General features: G+C 35.9%; 1 protein-coding gene across 3 annotated transcripts in view; it reads left to right on the forward strand.

Annotated features, from left to right (window-relative positions):
* Positions 1-24,742, forward strand: part of LOC150076909 (RCC1-like G exchanging factor-like protein) — a 161,805-nt gene extending 137,063 nt beyond the window's left edge. For all 3 annotated transcript variants that reach the window (XM_090386027.1, XM_090386026.1, XM_090386028.1), the window contains 2 exons: positions 5,936-6,021; positions 24,612-24,742. In XM_090386027.1, coding sequence (XP_090242153.1) covers positions 5,936-6,021; positions 24,612-24,689 — 164 coding nt within the window. In that variant the 3' untranslated portion in view covers positions 24,690-24,742. The remainder of the gene's footprint in view (positions 1-5,935; positions 6,022-24,611) is intronic.
* Positions 24,743-25,157: the final 415 nt, after the last annotated feature.

Here is a 25,157-nt window from a genome sequence, read left to right on the forward strand (position 1 = left end):
TAAAAAATTTGTTGCAAAATTCATTATAAAAACACAAAAAAAGAATGTGGTAAGCCTTTTTTTTGTTGTTATTATTGCTCAACTTATATTTAAATGAAAACTTTATCAATTATAATTACTTACAGAATTTTTTTATACAATTTTCTACTTTTTTATGTAATGACTTTAAAAAAATATTCAGATAATTTTGTATTGTATAGAAAGTTTTATTTTATGAAATAATAAAAATATTATTTTTATATTATATAAATATTTTTATATTTTAAATATTATAAAAAAATTACAGAATAAATAGATTCCCATTAAAAAAAGTAGTAGTTTCTTATATGAATTTATGCATAAAAGAAAATTTTTGACATATATATATATATATATATATATGCTAAATAAGCAAAATAACTATTACATTCATTTCAGGGCCAAAAGAAAATATTTTCATAAATAGGAAGGAAAGTGTTGTGATATGCATAGTAGTATAATATATATTTAATTAATGTTATTATATTTCATTATAAATATATCGTATGCAGTAGACTCTTGATTTTCCAGGATAGATTGTGAAAAAATATTCCCGGATAATCGATTTCCCGATTAATCCAAAAATACAGTAAGTCCCCGACATACATAAGAGATACATTCCAGGACTTCTTACGTAAGTCTAATTTTACGTAACTCGGGAATGACTAATAAAATATTGCTACTATATCCCTGATATGCCAAAATTACAAAAACCGCATAATATCCTCGGAAGAATGGTGAAAAATAGTTATATATTTTTAATTAGTTCAATTAAAAACTTTATCTATGGACAGCGGTGAAGTAGCCGGAGTGGCACAAGAAAAGCAAACCTAAGAGGAAGAAAAAATGCGTTATTGTACTGTAAAAAGTGATATGTATTTCATAGCCCTGGTTATTATAGTTGACTTCATTGGTGCCGATCGCTTCACCACTTCTCGTATCTGTCTTTCTCCTTTATTGTGTTCACCGTTGCCACTGACAAATCTGAATTCCGCACGATACTTGTTGATGTTTAGCCACTTTCATGCATCCTTATTATTTTAATTTTCTGATCCAACTCGATCGCTTTCCTTTTCTTGATAGATTGACTAGTACCGCTGTCACTTATTCTCTTAGTCGGCACCATGATAACAGTAAAAATTAAATTTTCTGAAAAGAACTTCACAGGGTTAAGGCAAAAACTCACTATTATCCCCCCCCCCCCATTTTTATCCCATAAAACAATAAAGAAAATTTGCAGTTTCTGGTTTATTGGGCTTTTCTGTTAGTTCAAGCAATTATAAACGGGTAGTAAACTTGATCTTATTGCATTTACGATAATACCGAAAGCTATTGTGCACTTTTTACGTTATTATTTTTTTATAGCACTTTTTACGTTATTATGGTGAAATGAGTTCTCCTTCACTGAAATCTATCTTCAGTCGTATATAAAAAAAATAATATAAATAACATAACGTGAGTTCGAAGCTACATAAGTCGGGGACTTGCTGTATCGAAAAATGTTCAGCAACCTACATAAAAAGTATAGCGATAGATAAAAAACTTACCATGCGGTACTTACGTGTCCAATACGCGAGTAGTGCATATTGGACACGCATTTGTTTTTTATGATATCGATTTTAAATCTAATAGCTTCCCTTTACTTTTTACAATGTTGCATATGGTTTGGTCACCAACATTATAATGGTTCTTTAGACATTTAATTAACGGATGCACCGTTTTCAAACTTTTGAATAATTTGAAGTTTTTGTTTAATTGAAAGAACAACTCTTGCGTTTGCTCATCATTTTTGCAATTTCTAAACAAAAAAAAAAAAAAAAGAAAAAAATAGTTACTATAAAAAAAAAAATTCCAACATCTCTGACATAAATAACGAAACAAAATTTGGCCTTTTGCAGTGCGACGGAACACAACAATCGACACGATGCACTAAAACAAACTAAATTTGGTCAAACTAAACATTTGGTCTCTCTTTTTTTTTTTCCTTTTTTTTTTTGAGCGGCAGGTGTGAAGACAGCGGGAGTTGAAAGATAATAGGCACACTAATCTCCTATGATGATTTATAATGCCACTTCTTGTCGCTTATTTACGACTTGCAAAACATCTGTTTATATCTATTCTAGTTATTACTTGAATTTTATGATTTCTGGTTGATTTTTTAAATTTTTTATTTGGAGTCTTGAAGTGTTCTGGTTAATCCAATCCCGGTAAATCGAGAGTCTGCTGTACTGTGATATATGTACATTATACATATATCGCATACTCTGATACATGTATAATGAAGTGGCTATTCAGTCAATATGGGCAAGAAACAGGTTATCATCAGGAAGGAATTTAAAGCAAAGCAGCAGTTAAGTGATTTGACTTACAGTATATTAAAAAAAAAAATAGCCTGTAGCAGACTGTATTATGCATGAAGTAAAAAGCAGTAAGAAAATAATCTGTTGCAAACTTTTGAGACATGCTGTTTTGTAATCTTAATTTTGCAAGGAGAATATCCTGGCAGTTTTGAAAATACTCAATTATTTCACATTATAATAACATTGCCATTAAATGAGTATGGTTAACATTTCTAATATGGCTGCTTTAATCTATTGGTACAGGGATTAACATAATGTAACACAGATTTTTATTCCAAATTTAAGTGCTTTTACCATTTTCACTTGTATATATATATATTTCTCATGAATTGTTTTCTCACTGATACTCTAGTATAGTGCTTCTCAACCTTTTATCATTCACGGACTGCTATGAATTTACATCTATGAATTTTCCCGACAAATTTATAGTTTTTTTCTTTTATTATCAGCTCTGATAAGTAATGAATCAGTGGTAATAATGTACGAATAGTAAAGGAAATTTTAAAAGAAAGAAAAATTTATATGTTGTCATATTTTTTATTGAAAAAATAGAAGAAAAAAAGGGCTTTAAAATTTTTAATGTAATGATTATTGCCTGCTTTCTTTTACAAAGTTCATTTATATTTGGGTCTACATTTTTTGTTAGCTTCACTCGAATGTCCGACGTTATATCAAGTCCGTTCCTATACTTATTTTTCATTGCTATTAAAGCTAAAAATCCGGTTTCGCACAAATGCGAAGGTGAATATGGAATCACCATTTTTAATGCAGTGCTTGATAATTCAGGATATTCCTTTTGAATTTGAACCCAGAAGTCTGCCAACAGTGTATTTTTGAATTTCAACTTAAGTGCTCCATCTGATAAAATTAATAGCAAAGCTTAACTGACGGTACTCACCTCAAATAACCCACTTAGTTTATGGTGTTTAAGGTGAAAGTTGTGGAAATTCAATTAAGTTGCATAAAATATAAAATTGTTGAAATATAAATAGAGTAGAGACTATCGAAACTGTAAATTAAAAATTAAAAGTTTGCCCAAAGGAGGAAGACGTGCACTGCTCCATCCCTTGGTTGTACTATATAAAATTTGTTGAAACTGTGAAGAACTAATAAATAAAGCCAATAGTCATAACGGATGATTTTCGTGATAACGTCTTCGGTTGGCAATAATGAAGGAAAAAAAGAGATTGTGCACTTAAAGAGATTCTAAGTTTCCATGATGCATTTCAGGTCATGTGGGAACTTCACATGTGTAAGGTTCCAAATGGGAGAAAGGTTTGTTGAAAGTTTCGTGTTTAAAATGTCTCATGTGGTGTTACGGCGACACCATTCTATAACAAGTGCTTCCTGTTGGAAAATTACTTAAAGAGATCCTAAGTTCCCATGATGCATTTCAGGACATGTGAGAACTTCACACGTGTAAGGTTCCAAATGGAAGAAAGGTTTGTTGGAAGTTTCGTGTTTAAAATGTCTCATGTGGTGTTACAGCGACACCATTCTATAACAAGTGCTTCCTGTTGGAAAATTTTATAACTTGATTTTAATTTTATAATTGTAATGGTTGAATCAATTAGAAGGTTGTGATTATGGGAATGTACATGCTGTGTGAGTTCCATGTTGGCTTGATTAGTCTTAAAACTATTGTGGTGATAATGTGCACGTGTGTTAAAAGTTTTAGTTGTGCCGAATTTAGTGGGGGGTACTCCCATTATAGCGCACGTTACAATCAGATTGGCATTTAATCAAGTAGACGATGTGGTTGATATCATTTATTGAATATTCATGTGTTTCTTTGTATGAGTTAAATGTAGTCCCCAGTTTGTTGTATGAAGAAAATATTAATGCTATATCTGTGTTGACGAACACTTGACGAAGTTGTCTGGCGAGTTGACTGTGATAGGGGAGGACAATGCGTGTGTTTTGTTGTTCTGGTTGGTATTATGATTACGCTGGTTATTGATCCTGTTTTCTGCATTGGAGATTGTGTGTCAAATTAATTGTAAAGGGTATTTTCTAGCTATGAACTTTTTTGTGAGATACTGTTTTTTTTTTTTTTTTTTTTGGTACATAGGTTTCTGTGGCCATAATGCACCTCCCAAGGTTTTTGCAGTACTTTGATCCAAGCCCGAGGCGGGAATCAAACCCGTGACCTTTGGGTTGCCAGGCGTGAGATACTGTAATTCTGTGGCTAGATCTGTAATTCTGTAGCATATAAAGAAGTGTATTTAATAGCATTATAAATTATAAATAGGTTATAAAGAATGAACATTTTTGAACTAAGTGGGTGATGTGATTGAAAGTGTAAATACTTCCCTGTGTATCTTTTCTATAAATTTTAGTGCCTGTCTTGTATATTGTAAGATTGAGAAAATTAATCTTGTTGTCAGATTCTACTTCAAGGGTATATTTAAGTCTTTCATGTATTGCATTAAATTTAATAAAGTCTATCAATAGTGGACTTGTCTCCTATTAATAACACATCATCAGCGTAACGCATATAAAGCTTGATACCCATAGGAAAAGGTTGGAGGAGTACTTGGTGTTCAATAGTAGCTAAATAAATTTCCGGCGGGTGCTGAGATTCCTAATCCCATGGGGAGTCTGAATATTTCTTCATATATATGGTCTTGAAACCAAAAGTGTCTGGCATCAAGTAAAACCGAAATGAGCTCTAGAATACTGTGAATATTAATGGAAGTGTGCTTAGCTATAGTTGTGCCTAACAATGTGGTGGATGCACAGAAATGAAATGGTGTTGGATTGTTTTTTTTTTTTTTTTAAATCATGAATTATTTCTATTTGCTGATGTGCCTGAAATGCACCGCATACAATTATTAACTTGTTTCTGAATTGAATTGTACATAACAGTTGAACTAAATACTTAACCTAACACATGGGTAACAGGTAGTGGAGAATAATTATTTCACAGTTGTCTGGTGTTAATTATCAGGAGACAATGAAAGTTATTTAGTGTATTCAGTATTCAGTTATTCGGTATTAAAAAATGTTAAGTTTACAGTTTGACATTGTTTGAAGTTATTAATGAATCAGAAAGAAGAGCAGATTTTTCATAGAAAAATTTACCCTTTTCTTTTTGTTGTTTTTATCTTTTGTTAGAATATTCTTAATTTTTTTGCAGTTTACTTAAAAAAACTGTAAGCTATCTAATTTAAATTTTCTAAAAAAAATTATTTAATTTTCTGATACAACAATGGCATAGCACACTTTTGTTGGAAAACTGTAAATTAAGTGCTTCAACATTCTTATATGCTATTAAAAGAATGTACTCCACATCTCACCCTGAAAATAGGACTTGGCACATAATCTAGACATTTAGTTGAATCTTAAATTTTAGAGCTGTATGCTAAGGGTATGTTTCTTTAGTGCAGATGATAAAATTATTAAACTACACATGGCCTTAGCATCTTCCACTTATTTAATTAATTAATTTTTTTTCCTTTACACAGTTAGCATTCTCCAAAAATTATAGATTCATAATCATTTCTTTAAGGGAAAAAAACTCTTACAGTGGCATTTATGCATTTTGTGTTTTTCAGATATTGGAGAACTTTATATGTGGGGTAAGAACCGACAAAGGTGCCTTGGACTAGGTCATGATATAGACCAGTTCTTTCCATTCAGAGTAAGAAAGTTTTCCATTCTTGAAAAGGAAATTTTTTAAATAAAGAGTAGTATTTCTGGAATGCAATCATAAAAAGCAGTTATAAGACAAAGTGCGGGTTAAAAATAATGTTTAAATATTGGTTTAAAAAATTGCATATTAAATAGACTTGAGATGAAACTAAATATGAAAAGATTTGGGTTAACAGGATTATAATTTGATTGATGAATTATTGAATAATTTAATCAATAAAGAAATCACACACACACACACACACACACAGAACATTTCAATTAAAACAGATGCCTGTATGTTGCCATGAGGCTGGGCAGTTACTAATAAACTTATTATTATCTATTATAAACAATTAGATATTATAAAGCGCAATAATATACACTTTACATGATGTTATCAAAATATAAAAAGTTTGTTTACAAACAGTTCAATATTTTAAGTCCAGTTCATAAAGTTGAGATCATCTCAGATTTGTAAGTTGATTGGTTAAAGAAGTGGGGTTTAAAAAAAATGAAAGTATTACATAAGATTTATTACAGACAGTTTTTAAATTATATATAGTGGAACTAATCGATGGTCTTACCATCAGCAAATTCTAAATAGAAAGCGTTCAAGGAATTAATCATAGAAGCTACTAGGCTTTTCACACCAGCTAAGAAATACTCTTTAAGGCATAGGCCTAAATGGATGTCAGGTAAACTGATGAAACTCGTGGCAGAGAAAAAAAGTGCACAGATGCATATAAATTATCAGGTGACACAGAAGCCTATGGTAGATATAAACTAGTCTGTAATCAAGTCACCAAGAAGGTCAGGCAAGTGAAGGCAGATTACAAAAAATCTTTGTCAAAGTATGTAAAGAAAAACAGCAGCAACTTCTTTACTTATGTAAACTAGAAGGAAGGGGATGGATCAAATTGGCCCACTTGATATCGATGGTTTGGCTGTTAATGATCCTGCTCAGGTTGCTGACAATCAGTATTTTGCATTTACATTCACCCATGAGAAATTCTTTAGGGGAAGGGGATGACAGAAGTTTATCAAGCTCTAACAGGGAGCTAAATGATTTTGTAATAACTGAGAGGAAAGGGGAAATCTTGTTAAGGCAAATCAGACTTATTGTCCTAGTTTGCAGGGTGATTAATGACAGTAATAACATTAATCACCCTGCAAACTCACCCTGATGCTACTGCAACAGGATCTATAAAAGTTAAGCAAATGGGCTGAGAAATGGCAATTGAAGTTTAACATTGATAAATGCAAAGTACTGCATATGGGTAGCAGTAACCCTAGAATTATGTACCAACTGTGTGGTACTACACTCAGGCTAGTGGAAAATCAAAAATACCTGGGGTTAATTGTGGTCAGATATGAAGTTCTCTGAACAATGCAGATAGGCTGCTAGGACATCTCATGGGGTTTTGTCAATGATATACAGGAGTTTTGCTAGGAGGGATAAGAAGGTGATTATCCCATTGTATAAGGCAATGGTCAGGTCACACCTTGAGTACTACATAAATTTCTGGAGGCTTCATTTTAGGAAGGAGATAGAGCTGCTGGAATGAGTATAGAGAAGAGCAATGAGATTGGTGAGCGGAACAAAGGGGTGCTCTTACCAAGAAAGGCTACAGTTCTGCAAATTACAGCATCTGGAGATCAGGTACCTGCAAGATGATCTGATTGTTTAAAACTTTGAATATATTTGAGCAAGCTCAGTGCTGATGCGATTCTTCCTCTTGCTCAGACCACACACATATGAGCACAAATTGAAATTGAGGACAGACAGTTGCAGAATAGATGTGCAGAAGTTTGTCTTTGGTAGTGGATGCTTGATTGTTGGAACAAGCTTCAATCTGTTGTGGAAGTTGATAGTTTCAAGGAAGAACTAGATGAATTATTGGAGGGAATTAATACATAAAATGGGAGGTGGTGGGTTTTTTTTTTTTTTTTTGGGCTGATGCTCTATAAGCTTGCTTTCTTGCATCATTTGCCATTGATAATGTTAATTATCTATAGAATATTATGTATACTTTTTAAAGAAAGGATACATTTGAAATCTAGTTATATCAAACTCTCTTAGGAACAAAACAGATGGAATTTCTCAGTATTAATGACATTTAATTTTATCTTAACATCTCTAAGATAAAATTAAATAATTGCAGTCTGGTTACTATTACAGGCTGTTTTTACAAAAGTGTTTCTTTCCCCACTTCCTAGTTAATTAGATATTCTGCCTATTAGATGAGCTAGTTTAAATGTTGAGACTAACTTCATTTAGAGATCTATGGAGGAAAAGAGTGTGAGAATGCTAATTTTAATTATAGATCGATGAGTGAGAGAAGAATTTGGAGGCAAGTTTGTCTCTCTCATTCCATCTTGTTTCTGTGCTGGTATTTTTTGCCTTCTTATTTCCTTTAATAAGAATTCCAGTCATATTCATAAAATCACATGTAAGAATTTCTAATGGAATTTTTTGTAAAGGTTACTTAAAAATTATAAAGGTTAGGCTATTATTTTATATAATTTATTTTAAGTTTATAATAAATTCGAAATAATTTCGACTGCAACTTATGGGATCTGTAAATTAGCCAGTAAAGTCACAGATGATCTTATCACAAGGGATCTCATTCATATTCTTGCTATTTACCATTTCCAAACAATTTGAGTTCCCTTGTCAGTCTTCTAGGATTATAGTGATAATATTAATTTGTGCTGGTGAAATTTTCAGAATCTTTTCTTTCTTTCTTTTCTGTTCTAAGACTTGAGAATGAATTTCAAACATAATCAAACTGGACATTATGTTAGAAAAACTTATGCCTAATGATTTTCCAACTCTTGGAAGCACTTCTAGAAAGCTGAATTTTTTTTTAAAATTGCCGAAAACTATGCCTTTATATTTATTATTTATCCATCATTTAATGTGCCATTTCATTCTGTGAAACAAACAAAATAAAAAAATGTCATATGGAGCCAATGAGAAATTTCATGTTTGGCCAAAAACTATAAGTAACGACAAATAAGGTAGTGTGATATCATGGTGAAGCAGTCATTCTTTGGAGTTCCATTTTCTCTTCTTTTTCTTTGAATTGCATCATGAAGGCATCTCAGAATTTCAATGTAGAACTCTGTATTTGTGCTGGACAGCACTCCCTCAGTTAAAAATTGCTAGCTTCATGGCCTTCATTTTATTGTGCACTTGCTGTGCTTATTTTGGTTGGGGGAAGGGGAAGTGAGGTGGAGTCTTTACACTGGGATGACTGCTGTTTGATATTAAGATCATACCCATAAATCCATGTTTTGTCTCCAGTTATAATAAATTTCAAAAATGGCTTTTCATTAGTTACACATTTAAACAAATTGGGAAGGATTTTTCCACTGATATGACTGCTCTTTGGTATTGTGATCATACCTGTAAACACATGCTTATTCTCCAATTTCAAAAATGTCTTGTCATTAGTCACACATTCAAACAAATTGGAAGCAACTTGCTGACAGTGTTTACATTATTCTTCTGTTAACCTCTTGTCAAAAGTTTGAACAGAATTCATATGTTTAATTGTCTATCACTTTGAATTTCTAGAATTTTATACCAATATTAAAATGCCAGGGGCCTTTACAATTCAACTTTCTAAATGATGTGGAAATATTAATAGGATTGGATATTGAATTACTGATTTATGCTGATGATATAAACTTTTAGCTGTGATTATTGGTGAGAGCTCCTAAATTACACTATTAATTTACAGGAGCTAGTTCTCCTCTTTTTACTACTTGCTGTGATGTCAGCATATCCCCAAGATGAATGAAAAGCAGTGCGTTTTGATATCCAATTAAAAAAAACTCATGATGCATATTAAAGTTGAATACTTAAGGAATACTTAATTGAATATTAGTATTGACAACATGATGCAAGAAGCAGCAAAGCTTATACAATAGCAGCCCATAAAAAAAAACTTATTACCCACTTCATTTGCCCTTTCCTTCTAATAACTGCCACCCTTCTTTATATTGATTCAGAGCTACCCGTTTCCACAACACTACATCAAAATTTATTCCAACAGTCAGTTACACTCTGGCTGAAGGCAAATTTCTGCAACCATCCTTTTCAGCTTAACCCCCCCCCCCCATGTGTGTAAAAATACTGTCAGCGTTTAGTTTACTTAACATAACATTAGCCATAAAGTCAGTCAGTCATTAGTTGCTATTTTTTAGCCATTCTGCCTTGTTTATTTAGATCTTCCTAGAGTAGTATACCTGGATTAATGCCGTTATCTGTCCACCTTCTTATCATCAGCAAAGTCTGACATCAAATTTGAAATACCTACTTCAGTATCATTAATAAATATTAAAATGAGTAAGGGGCTCAACACCAAATCCTGTCATCTCCCATTCATAACATTAGTTCATGAAGAGCAGTGTACTATTCCATTTGTAACTATTCTTTGTCTCCTACCACTTAACCATCCCTTTATCCTCAGACTTGCTTAATGCCATATTGCTCCACGTTATACAATGATTGTTTGTGTGAAACAGTATGAGTTGCTTTATAGAAATATACATATATGATGTCAGAATTGTTCTTTGCATCCATCCAGTTCCTTTGTAAAGACCACATACATAGCAGCTGAAATTAGTCGGGTATGATCTATGCTTAATAAATCCATGCTGATTGCTCTATATTTCCATTCCTGTGGAGGAATGGAAGTAAATTGCAGAGATATTAATCTTATAAAATTTCATTGTTAATTAAATTATACTTAAACAGAATCATGACCCAGACTAGAGCAGCAAAGCAGCGTTCACAGAATAGCCAGATTGCTGTTTTTTTTATTTTTTTTTATGTGAACCCCAAACACGAGAGGTATTAGAACCTATAGTACTTAGTACTGTGCTTGGGTTGGAGGTTGAGAAGACGAAAGAAGATATTTGTTGACATTGGACTTGAACTTCTGTAGATTGTAATTTTCAGGAAATACATATGAAGGAAGGTTGTTCCAGAAAACGACAGTTGAATGAATAAATGAGGAAGATGAAAAGTTGGTTCTGTGGGTTTGAAGTTGGACAGTAAATGGATGTTTGCTGGTGGCGGCACGTGTTCGGACTGTTTTGAAAGAGAGAGCGAGAATTATAGAAGCCAATTCAGAAGAACAGTGCCCATGGAAGTATCTGTAGAAGAGGCATGCAGCAAAAACAGTATGTCTATGAGAAAGCGAGTGGAGAGACTCGGTTAAAGATGAATCATTAATTAACCTAACTGCCCTCTTCTGAATGGAATCAAGAAGCCTGAGAGAGGTTTTGGGGGCACCACCCCAGATGTGGAACAATATTCCATGGCAGGGCGGATTTGCGATTTATACAGAGTGAGCAGCTGTTTGGAAGAAAAGTAGCGTGGAGAGCAAAAGAGAAAACCAAGTTTTTTAGATGCAGAAGAAGCAGTATATGTAATGTGCTTGTGCCAAGAGAGATTAGAAGTCAGGGTAATCCAAAAAAGAGATATATCATTTTGCCTAGAAATCAGAGTGTCACTAAAGATAAGCATAGGAGCAGAAGAATCCTTTTTGCGAGATATAAGACAAGACCGAGTTTTAGAAGGGTTGAAATCAACTAAGTTGTCTTTGCCCCACTGGAGAATTACCTGAAGATCAGCATTTAAGGAATTGGTAGCAGATTTTCGACAAGTTGAAGCTGATTGAGCAGGGCAAGGTTTCTCAAAATGGAAAGTGGAATGCAATGTGCTATCATCGGCAAAACTATGGATAGGATTTCCAGTCAATGGAAGAAGGTCATTAATATACAAGAAGAAAAGAGTGGGGGGAAGAACTGAACCTTGGGGGACACCGACATTAGTGGAGAAGTTAGAAGACAGAGAGCCATCTACCATCACCCTCAGTGAGCGATCGGAGAGAAAACTGGATAACCAATTACTAAAAACAGTTGGCAAACCATAAGATGGATGCTTGTTTAGAAGACCTTTATGCCAAACACGATCAAAAACCTTTGAGATGTCAAGAGCAACTGCTTGTGTTTCACCGAACCTTTCCATTGAATTAGTCCATAAATGGGTAACATAAGCCAGAATATCACCAGTGGATCGACACTGACGGAATCCATACTGGCGATCGTTGATCAGACGGAAGGTTTCTAGGTAGTTTAAGAGTTGGCAGTTAATCGATTTCTCCATTACTTTAGAAAGAGTAGAAGTTGTTGTTGTTGTTATTTGGTTTTTAGGAGCATTAGCAACTAAGGCCATATTGCTCCGGGGATATGCAGTGGTCATTTCCTGACCTTTCCGCATCCTCCGTATTTGGTGGTCACGGGTTCGAACCCCGGTCTAATCAAGAAGCAAGTGCTACGCACTGCTGCTCCTGCCCACCTGGCTACGGAGGCCCCACTAGAAGTAATTGCAATGGGACGATAATTGGATGGGAGGGATTTGTCACCTTTTTTTGGAACTGGCTGGATATGAGGAAATTTCCAAGCAGAAGGAAAAACACATTTGGAATAAGAAAGTGAAAAAAGGTGGCAAAGAATAGGAGTAAGTTCAGGAGCACAGGTTTGGAGAACAATTGGAGAAATACCATCAGGACCTGGAGCTTTCTTAGCATCAAGATTAATCAAAATCTTTCTGATATCCTTTTGACGAAAGACCACAGGAGGCATTGAGTGGAGCATGTTGGGAATGGTGGGAGGTGTTTTACCAAGATCATTAATACGTGAGCTGGAAGAAAAATGAAATGCTAGCAGGTCAGCTTTATCCTTGGTTGAAGTGACAACAGAACCATCTGGTTTGGACAGAGGTGGGAGCAGAGATGGGCAAAAGTTGCAGCCAATAGCTTTGGCAAGAAACCAGAATGCTTGGTTACCATTAGGGCAAGAAGCAAGTTTTCTACTCTTAACCTGTTCAAACTCTAGTTTGGACTGATTAATAACTGCTTTACAATTGTTGCGAGCTTTGGTGTAGGCAGAAAATGACACTGAAGAATTAGAAACAAGCCAATTACGATATGCAACATTCTTCTCTTGAACAGCCTTAGCACATTTATTGGAAAACCAAGGTTTAGATAAAGGACGAGATTTTAAAGTGGAGTGTGGGATGAAGGATTCTATTCCTGCTAGAATAATTTCACTGACACGATCTGAGCAAACGTTGACATCAGAAGTTTTGAAACAGTAATCCGACCAAGGAAAAGAAAAAAAGAAGTCTCGCAGGTCACATCCCATTTTGCATTCTTATAATGCCAAACAACACGAGGTTGGGAATAGCCATGAGATAAAGGTTCCATTGGAGAAGAGACAATCACCAAGTTGTGATCTGAAGTGCCTAAAGGAGCTCTCACTTCGGCCGTGTACTTAGAAGGGTTGTTTGTGAGAAAAAGATCGAGTGTATTGGCTGTATGATTAGGATTGTCCGGTATTCTTGTAGGTAAATGAACAATCTGTGCTAGGTCATTAGTAATTGCAAAAGCCTCAGCATCTCGACCTGCTAGGTCGGTGTGACTAGAAAATGGAAGCCAGCTAGAGTTGTGAACATTAAAATCACCAAGGAAAATTACCTCACTGTTAGGAAAGTTGGACTGGAGAAAGTCAAGTTGCAAAGAGAGGAAGTCAAAGAGCTCCAAGTGATTAGTGGAATTGGGAGAACGGTAGAGACAACAGATGAATTTGACACAATGAGGTAGAGAGATATTTTAAGCCAGAGAAGATCAAAGAGAGGAGATTCCAAATTTCCAAGTCTCTGACAGGGAATATCAGAACGGACATATGCACAAGTGCCACCTTTGAAGCAAAAGGAATCATACAACGAATAATTTGGGAATCCGAGATGAGCAGTAGTTGAATCAACCAATAACTGAGATTCTGTCAGAAAAAGTACATGGGGTTTGGCAGACTGCAAGTGGAAATGGACATCGTTGAGATTAGAATTGAGACCACGTATATTTGTGAAATGAATTAGGAAGTGCTTGGGAGGTTTAGATCTTTTCGCAGATAAGCTTGCTCTATTATTTGAACAATTCATAGTGTATTCAATATTAAGAAAAAGTGGGTGGGACATGCTGTATGAAGTAATGAAATTTTTGGATATGGCGTACACGTATTAAGAATATACCCAGATCCTTGACATAATGTGGCCTCGACAATGCTCCATGCATACACACTACTCGGACTCCCTCCAGTCACTATCTGGCAGAGTAGAGGTAGCAAGATTATACACTAGCTGATCCGGAAGCCTCCTAGAGAGTTACCAATAGGTTCGATCCAGTGTTCTAACTAGCGGCCGGCCTGTGAACACCATTTTAGAGCTGTACCCTCAAAATGTAAGGAATATTGGATCTCGCCACGACATTCATCATAACCTCAAAAGTCATCACTCATACTGCATGATGGAAGAGATAGGGAAGGGTTGACTGGAACTTAGCTCTAGAGACTAAACATGGGTTCCACCACTTCAAGCCTCCAATAAGCAAAGTGGTGGTATTTCACCGGTTGATGAGAGTCGTCTACCACCTAGTACTGCCTGGTAACATAGAGAGTCGGCGTTCCTCCATGTGGTTTGGGCACCACACCTCGACCCCTGCTTACGTTGGTTCACACCTGGGTGGTCGCCCACCATGTACTTGTGCATGGAGGTTATACCCAGGATTACTAACAGTCCCACCATCGTGAAGGTGCAAGCAGAGGATTTGGCTGTCACAGACCGTCCAGACTTCGCCGAAATTGAGTCCACTTGACTTGAGTGTCACCCGAATATCAGTTCCATCAGCGTTTTAGACTCCCAGGTAGCAAGTACAGCTTGTCTGGCACATCTGAGAGAATGACTGTGACAACCTCAAGGACCAAGGTGGCTTGCGGAAGAACTGAAGGGAGCAATGTTTCCACGCATCATAGTCTAAAACAATGCGCAAAATGTGAAATGTTTGCAGACCTCTGTAGAACAGAACATGATCTAGCCAAGGAGGATGTCTTTGTGTGTGCTAGGTGCAGAGACTGTGAAGAAATTAGGCACCAACTCATCATTCTGATGGTCATCTATGAGAGTTTGAGGTGTATTATAAATGCCCTTGAAGAAATTAATATAAGGGACTCATCTAGCTCTCAACTGCCCAACTCAACACCAGAGCTCACTGCTGTGCATCAGGCAACACAGCGGCAATCTCTACGGCAGAATGCGCTGGTCCCACAGGAGCTAGTTATTGTTGGTGACTCTATTGTCAGGGAGACGGGGAATATAGTATGTAAAAAGGATAGGTGGAACAGGACCAGAGTATGTCTACCAGGGGCAAAAGTTGATAACGTTGTAGAGCAGATATCATCTTTTTAGGGAATAAAAAGTGATATTTTTGTACATGTTGGCACAATTGACCTAAAGAATAAGAGATCTGTAGATTTACTTAACAAGTACAGGTCAATGCTGAAAGAAATGTTGGGAGTTGGGGTTAAATTTGAAAGTGTTTGCAATTCTGCCCATATGAAATAGGAGGGAGGATATGATGAGAGCCTTGTCAATCATTTCAGCCCTGAAGAGATTGTGCAAGGTTCACGGGGTAGAATTTTTATTTCAGTGTGGTCTGTGCTTCCTAACGGGAGAGGCAGCTTCTATAGGCATGGGATACACTTAAATAGAAAGGGTGCAAGAATATTTGATTATGTTATCGAGGCAGTGTTAGGTGGGTCAGGAAACTGATAGTTTGGGGGATTCACAGACCAAAAGATTAATGGTAGCCGCAGGCAGAAATGAAAATGATTCTTGCACTACTTCTATTGTAATGAACAGCAGCCTAGAGCAAGTTGCTGTGGATTTCAAGAGCTGCTGGGGGTCATCATGGAACAAGTAAATACATGGGCTGTGTTAGGGTAACTAAGAATAAGAACAAGGGCATGTATTATACTTGCATGTACACTAATGCTAGAAGTATAGTAAATAAAATTGATGAATTTGAAGTGCTGATCAAGACATGAAAGGCAGATATTATTGGGCTTTCAGAGACATGGTGTCACACATAAGCATGGCAGAATTGGAATTTAGGGACTACAGTGTGTACAGAAAGGACAGACAGGGTAGGAAGGGAGGAGGGGTTATGCTGTTAGTTAAGAAACACATAAAATCTAAGGAAGTGCATCCAGTTTACATGGGTGGACAGTGCAATATTGAGTCTGTTTTGTGTGACAAACACTGGTAAAGGGAAAATGAAAGTAGGAGTATGTTATAGGCCTAATGACGTTGATGAGTACATTGAACACTTGTGCAGAGAAACAGAATGAGCCAATAAATGAGAATGTCTTGTAATGGGAGATTTTAACTTTCCAGATATTGACTGGAACTTGTATTTTGGTATTTGGTTTTTAGAAGCATTAGCAACTAAGGCCATATTGCTCCGGGATATGTGGTGGTCATTCCCTGAACTTTCCGCATCCTCCGTATTTGGTGGTGATGGGCTCGAACCCCAGTCTAATCAAGAAGTGTGTGCTACACACTGCTGCTCCTTCCCACCTGGCTATGGAGGCGCCCTGGAACTTGTGGGTTGGTCACTCGCACTCTACCAAAACTTTTGTGAATTTATTAGAGGATTGTTTTCTACAGCAACATTTGTGAAGGGCAACCAGAGGGAGTTAATACCCTTGATCTGATTATCAGCAGTGATGACATATGCATTAGGAATTTGAAGATAAAGGAACCACTAGATGACAGTGATCATAGTGTACTGATGTGGGATTTACTTAAAGATGTAACTACGATCAAGGGTAGAGGGAATGGTTTTTGTTTTCGTAAAGGTGACTACAGAAGTCTCAGATGGTTTTTAAATTCTATACAGTGGGATTAACTGATGATGTTACCAACAATGAATTCTAAATGGGATGCTTTCAGCGACTTAATCTTGTAGGCTGCTAGGCTTTTCGTATGAATTAAGAAATACTGTTCAATGTTCAGGCCTAAATGGATGTCAGATGAATTAATGAGGCTTGTGGCAGAGAACAAAAATTGCATAGGATGCATATAAATTATCAGGCAACACAGAAGCCTATGACAGATATAAGCTAGTCTGTAATCAAGTTACAAAGGAGGTTAGGCAAGCAAAGGCAGATTATGAGAAATCTTTGGCAAAGGACACAAAGAAAAATAGCAAAAAATTCTTTACTTATGTAAACTCTGGAAGGAGGGGATGAATCAGATTGGTTCACTTAACATAGATGGTTTGACTATTGATGATCCTGCTCAAGTAACTGATAAACTGAATGAGCATTTTGCATATACATTCATGCATGAGAAGTTATTCAAGCAGGGGAATGTCAGAAGTTTATCGAACTCTAACAGGAAGCTAAGTTATTTTGTGATAACTGAGCGCAAAGTGGAGGAGAAATTGTTGAAGTTAAGCATACAAAAAAGCAAGTGGGGCACATGGAATCTATCCATTTGTAATGAAGGAGGCAGCAAGAGAAGTAAGCAAACTCTTAGCCATAATTATGAGAGCATCCTTAGAGCAGGGGAAGTCCCCGTGGACTTGAGGTGTGCAAATGTATCACCAATTCACAAAGGGGGTTCAAAAGGTAATGCAAGTAACTATACACCTGTTAGTTTAACTTCTGTTCCTGGAAAAATAATGGAATCACTGGTTAAAGAAGCATTGCAGGATCATCTAGACAAGACTGCAGTAATAGTTAAGACAACGCATGGGTTTGTTAAAGGGGAGGTCTTGTCTGACCAATTTGATTGGATACTATGATGTGGTCACAAAGGAACTGAATGCCAAAAATAATTTTGATATCATATACTGGGATTTGATTTCAGGAAAGCTTTTGATACTGTTGCACATGGAAGACTGCTGTACAAATTGGAGTAGTATGGCATTAAGGGCAAGTTACTGCAATGGATAAAGGGATGGTTGAGTGGGAGATGGCAGAGATTGATAATAAATGAACACTGCTCTATGTGGACTTATGTTATTAGCGGAGGGGCCAACAATAGGCTCTGCCCCCCCCCAGGGTTTGGTGCTGGGCCCATTGTTGTTTTGTGTATTTATCAATGATATAGATGAAGGTATATCAGGCTTAATATCCAAGTTGCAGACGATACATTAAGTCCCTGAATGATTCCCATTTAGAATTCAACATTATCATTGGTAACATCATCAGTTGATCCCACCGTACAGAATTTAAAAACTGTCTGAGACCCCTGTAATCACCTTTACAAAAGCAATAGTCCTTACCTTTAGCCTTGATGGTAGTTACATCTCTAAGTTATTCCCACATCAGTACATTGTGATCACTGTCACCCAGTGATTCCTTTATCTGCAAATTCTTAATGCATGAATAATCACTGATGATAATCAGATCAAGAGTATTACTCCCTCTCAAACATGTTTCTGTAGAAAACAGTCATCCAATAAATCCACAAAAGTCTTGCTAGTGTGCGAGTGACCAATCCACAAGTTCCAGTTGATATCTGGAAAGTTAAAATCCCCCATTATAAGACATTCTGATTTACTGGCCCACTCTATTTCTCTGCGCAATTGCTCATTATACTCATCAGATTCATTCCTACTCTCATTTTTCTTTTCCCAGTGCTTATGTTACACCAAACAGACTTAACGTTGCATTGTCCACCAACATCAATTGGATGCACTGCCTTAGATATTATGTGTTTCTTAACTAACAGCATAACCCCTCCTCCCTTCCTGTTTTGTCTATCCTTTCTGTACATATTGTACTTCCCAAATTCCAATTCTGCACTGCTTATGTCTGTGTGACACCACATCTCTGATATCCCAACAATATCTGCCTTTGATGTCTTGACTAGCACTTGAAGCTCATCAAATTTATTAACTATACTCCTAGCATTGGTGTACATTCACCTGTTTCTACTGCTAGTTACCCTAACACAGCCCATGTATTTATTTGTTCCACTATGACTCCCAGCATTTCTGGAAATCTCCATTGCCTTGCTTTCCAGGCTGCTGCTAATGCTAATATTTGCACATTTCCTATGTATACAGGGACTTTGCCTAAATCTAAAGATGCGCTCAGTATTAGCATTAGCATTAGCATTAGTAGAGGCATTTGATGCAAGAAAGCAAGCTTATGCAGCATCAGCCAAAAAAAAAAAAAAAAAAAAAAAAAATTAAGTAACATTAATAAATAAAAATAACCACTTCCACTTCACCCCTCTGTTCGTTCGAAATACCTGTCCAGCTGAGCCTTAAACTTATTTAGGCTATCAACTTCCACGACAAGGGATGGAAGTCTGTTCCACCCACCAACCACCCGCTGGCTAAAGGCAAATTTCCGCACATCTATCCTACATCTGTCTTTCCTCAATTTGAATTTATGCCCTCTCAGGTGATTTTTCTGAGCTAGAGGAAGAATCCCATCAGCATTGAGCATGCTCAAACCATTCAAGGCTTTGTACACCTCTATCAGATCACCGCGCTGGTGCCTAGTTTCCAGACACTGTAATTTGCAAAACTTAAGCCTTTCTTCGTAAGAGAACCCCTTTGTCCCATTCACCAATCTAGTTGCCCTTCTCTGTACTCGTTCCAGCAGCTCTACATCCTTCCTGAAATGAGGCCTCCAGGCCTGTATACAGTACTCTAGGTGTGGCCTGACCATTGCCTTATACAAGGGAATAATCACCTCCTTATCCCTGCTAGAAAAATTCCTATATATCATTGACAATACACCATGAGCTACTCTTGCAGCTCGTCTGCACTGCTCAGAGAACTTCATATCTGCCTGCACCACCACCACCCCCAGGTCCCTTTCATTCTCTACCACTGTCAGTGTAGTACCACAGAGTTGATACGTTGCTCTGGGGTTGCTGTTTCCCATATGTAGTACTTTACATTTGTCAATGTTAAACTTCATTTGCCACCTCGAAGCCCATCTGCTCAACCTTTCCAAATCCTGTTGCAGCAGCATAGTGTCAGTAGTGTCCTTGACAACCCTGCCAACCTTCGTATCGTCTGCAAACTTGGACATTAAGCCTGATATACCATCATCAATATCATTTATAAATACAGAAAACAATAAAGGCCCCAATACTGAACCCTGAGGGACTCCACTAATAACATTAGTCCACGATGAGCAGTGTCCATTGATTACCACTCTCTGTCTTCTCCCCCTCAACCACCCCTTTATCCATAGCAGCAACTTGCCTCCAATGCCACACTGCTCCAATTTGTGCAGCAGTCTTCCATGTGCAACAGTATCAAAAGCCTTTCTAAGATCCAAGTATATAATATCAAAGTTATTCCCTGCATCCAGTTCTTTTGTGACTGCATCATAGTATCCAATCAAATTGGTCAGGCAAGACTTCCCCTTAACAAAACCATGCTGTGTCCTAGCTATAACTGAAGTCTTGTCTAGATGATCCTGCAGTGCTTCTTTCACCAGTGCCTCCATTAATTTTCCGGGAACAGAAGTTAAACTCACAGGTTTATAATTACTTGTGTCAGCCTTTGATCCCCCTTTGTGAATTGGGGTCACATTTGCACATCTCCAGTCAATGGGTACCTCCCCTGAGTCCAAGGAAGCTCTCATAATTATGGCTAAGGGTTTGCTTACCTCCTTTGCTGCCTCCTTTAATATAACTGGATAGATCCCATCCACCCCAGGTGCCTTTCTTGTGTTTATCTTCAACAATTTCTCCTCCACTTTGCTCTCAGTTATTACAAGATTCTCTAGCTTACTGCTAGAGTTGAATACACCTCTGGCATTCCCCTCGCTGAATAACTCCTCATGTGTGAATGTCGATGCAAAATATTCATTTAGTTTGTTAGCTACCCGAGCAGGGTCATCAACAGTTGACCCATCGATCTCAAGTGGACCAATCTGATTCATCCCCTTCCTTCTAGAGTTTACATAAGTAAAGAACTCTTTGCTGTTTTTCTTCGCATCCCTTGCCAAGGATCTCTCGTAATCTGCCTTCGCCTGCCTAACCTCCTTTGTAACTTGGTTACAGATCAACTTGTATCTATCATAGGCGTCCGTGTCACGTGTTAATTTGTATGTATCCCATGCATTTTTCTTCTCTGCCATATGCCTCATTAGTTCATCTGACAACCATTTAGGCCTAAACCTTGAACAGTATTTCTTAGTTGGTATGTAAAGCCTAGTAGCTTCCACGATAAGTTCTTTGAATGCTTCCCATTTTGAATTTGCTGTTGGCAATATCATCAGTTGATCCCACTGTATAGAATTTAAATACTGTCTCAGTCCATTGTAGTCGCCTTTACGAAAGCAATACCCCTTCCCTTTACCCCTAATGGTAGTTACCTCTTTGAGTAACTCCCACTTCAGCACACTGTGATCACTGCCACCAAGTGGTTCATTTATCTGCAGATTCTTAATGCATGAAGAATCACTACTGATAATCAAATCAAGAGTATTACTCCCTCTAGTTGCCTCCCGAACATGCTGATGTAGAAAACAATCATCCAATAAATCCACAAAAGCCTTGCTACTGTGTGAGTGACCAGCCCCCAAATTCCAGTCAATATCTGGGAAATTAAAATCCCCCATTATAAGACTCTCTGATTTACTGGCCCACTCTATTTCTCCGAACAGTTTCTTATTATACTCATCAGAGTCATTAGGCCTATAGCACACTCCTACTCTCAATTTTGATCTCCCAATGCTTATGTCAAACCAAACTGACTCGACACTGCACTGTCCAGCGATGTCGACTGGCTTCACTTCCTTGGATTTTATGTGTTTTTTAACTAATAGCATAACCCCTCCTCCCTTCCTATCCTGTCTATCCTTTCTGTAGACATTGTACTCCCCAAATTCCAGTTCTGCATTTCTTATATCTGTGTGACACCACGTCTCTGAAATCCCCACAATATCTGCCTTTGATGTTTTGAGCAACACCTCAAATTCATCAAATTTATTTACTAAACTCCTAGCATTGGTGTACACACAAGTATACATGCACCTGTTCTTTTTCTTAGCTACCCTAACACAACCCATGTGTTTACTTGTACCCCAATGATTCCCAGCAGTCTCTGAAATATCCTGCATCTTATTTTCCAGGCTGCGGCTCATTCCAATAGAAGCAGTGCAAGAATCACTTTCACCTCTGCCAGTGGCTACTGTTAATCTATTAGTCCTTGTATCCCCCCAATCTAGCAGTTTTCCGACCCACCTAACATTGCCTCGATAGCATCAGCAAACATTCTTGCACCCTTTCTATTTAAGTGTATCCCATCCCTGTAGAAGCAGTCTCTCCTGTTAACAAGTATTATAGTTAAACAATTTGATTACCTCTTTTGTAGCTTCTTTCAATATAATTTAATATTTGTAAAATAATAAGAGAAGTTTGCCTCAATATAATACATAGGACACTTCCGTATGATACTCTCCAGCAATTAAAACGAAAAAAATTGCAAATCTTACATTATAGTAAAAAATAAAAAATAATTAAAACTCAATTGAACACAATTAAAAAGCAATTGAACACAATTAGAAATCAATCTAACGCAATTAAAAATTAAATTAATTAAAAGAAATTTAACGAAAAAAATTGCAAAAAAAAACGATTTTCCTTCCTGAAGCTCAGGAAGGAAAATCGTTTTTTGAGCTTCAGGAAGATAAATCGTTTTTTGTTAAATTTCTTTTAATTAATTTAATATTTAATTGCGTTAGATTGATTTCTAATTGTGTTCATTGTTTTTTAATTATGTTTAATTGAGTTTTAATTAATTTTTATTTTTTACTGTAATGTAAGATTTGCAATTTTTTTCATTTTAATTGCTGGAGAGTATCATACAGAAGTGTTCTACATATTATATTGAGCTAAACTTCTCTTATTATTTTACAAATATTGATATCAACGTAGAACATATTGAGCATTACAGTTCTGGTTCATACTATCAAATATAATTGAATAGATTCCATCAGTCCCAGATTTCTTGTTCACTTTTAGTTGCAGCAGTTTTCCTTCCAGCTTCTTTTCACCCATCATAAAATCATATAATTCCCAATTAGTACTGGATAGGAATTCTTACTAGATGGTTAAAGGTTTAATTAAAAGTTAATTTTAATGGAGTTAAGTTAATTAAGTTACTGTTATAATCTGATTATAATGATTTTTGAAAATGGAAGTGACTAATAGTACCACATATGTATGTATATATATATATATATATATATATATATATATATATATATATATATATATATATATATATATATATATTCTTTTTTTATTATTCTTTTTTTAATATTTACTAGGGGCTTTGCCCCCTACTCACTGCGCTCACTTCTTTTGATAAAATAAAATATAATGCTTACAGAAGCTTTCGACTCTGTGTGTCTCTTCCTCAGCTATGAATACATAAATACGTTACTATATCTATATAATATCGGCGTAGATACACCATAGACAACTATTAAAGAAAAACTATGATCATAGTGTGAAAAGCATCATTTCATCTTTCTCATATTGTGCTCATCCTTCACAAGTTGGGCAGGAGCAGCAGTGCATAGCACACACTTCTTGATTAGACCGGGGTTCGAGCCTGTGACCACCAAATACAGAGGATGCGGAAAGGTCAGAGAAGGACCACCGCATATCCTCGGAGCAATATGGCCTTAGTTGCTAACCTTCATGAGTTGCCATGTATTGCACTACCTCGAATAAGTAGCACTTCACTAATAGAGAAGACTATTGTCACTTATTCTAGGTGGGCACCACCACCCAGATGGCACCGTTTCAAAGCTAGTTGACTTTTCATCGGTGGGTGCCTTTCACACTACGATCATGGTTTTTCTTTAAGAGTTGTCTATGGTTTATCTACACCAATATTATATAGATATAGAATCTTAAACTCTTAAAATACTATGCCTTATTGCATTTAGTTTATTTAAATAAATACGTTATGTATGGAAATCAAGAATGGAGCCGCGTGGTCATGTTGGATAAACATAGCGCGTGACCACGCTTAAACAGAATTTTGTTTTACCACAGTAAAACAGGCTTCTGTTACGTATTACCACATAACCCACATCTTTCTTCTCCCATTGGCTGAATAAATATCATTAGGAGGAAAATTATTTTAATGTATAAAAAGATTTACATATGTATGCAGAAATACTGGTGCATACACAATTTAAAAATTTGTTTGCTTATTTGTTTTATGAACTTTAAAATTGACACGAATAATAGTTTCATATTGATATTTACATTTATGTGTTTTTTTGTTTTTTTTTTGTATTTTTGGCAAAATTAATAAAACTTTTGTTTTTCCTTGAAATAATGGAGTGAAAAAAAAAACATTTTTAAAAGTAAAAAATACATTTAATAAAGTATTACAGTCCATTAGTAAAAGGTCAAGCATTGGTATACTCTAAGCAAAATTTAAAAAGACCAAAAACTTTCCAGAGGAAAGTTTTTGGTCTTTTTAAATTTTGCTTAGAGTATACCAAGAGGGTTGTTGAAGAAATAAAGTGTCATAATAATGTAACGAAGTTTCACTGTTTTATAAATGAATTAGAAATATGCTTTTCATTTAAATCACTATGCCATTATGTTATGAAATTAGAGCATCTAGAATACAATACTTTGTAGTTGTTTTTCAGCGATTTTTTTCTTCTTTTTGTTAGGTAAATGTTCCAGCAGAAGTTTTAAAAGTATCATGCGGATTTGATCATACTGCAGTTTTATGTAGATCATTCAGTTAACAAGCTCTTTCGCTAGTACTCTTCTATTTAAAAGCAGTTGAGGCTTAAACAGCACAAACATTTACTTTTTGAGTTTATTTCTCGAGTAACTATAAAAGTTTTATTTATTTACTGTATATCTGTAAAAATTGGAATCATTAAAGCACTTTGATTGAAATTCTGTAAGTTATTATGTAGTCTAGTATTTCATAACAATCTTATTAATGATCTGCTTATGAATCAATAAGTGATCTTATTATTCATAAGCAGAAGTTATTATTATGCAAGATTCCAAAATCTTAATTGTTCCCTATTCCCTCCTTAAATTAACAGTGTTTTCACATATGAAATTCATTATTTTCATGAAATGGATATCTACAAACATAAAAGTGATGGCCAGAAAGAACTGATTACATATGAGATATATATGTATATATATATGCTGCATACTTGTTAATATTCCTATACTATTTCAATAGATATTATTTG

This window comes from Mastigoproctus giganteus, chromosome 12, assembly GCF_048544385.1.
Source record: "Mastigoproctus giganteus isolate SK-2022 chromosome 12, ASM4854438v1, whole genome shotgun sequence".
Taxonomy (NCBI): Eukaryota; Metazoa; Arthropoda; class Arachnida; order Uropygi; family Thelyphonidae; genus Mastigoproctus; species Mastigoproctus giganteus.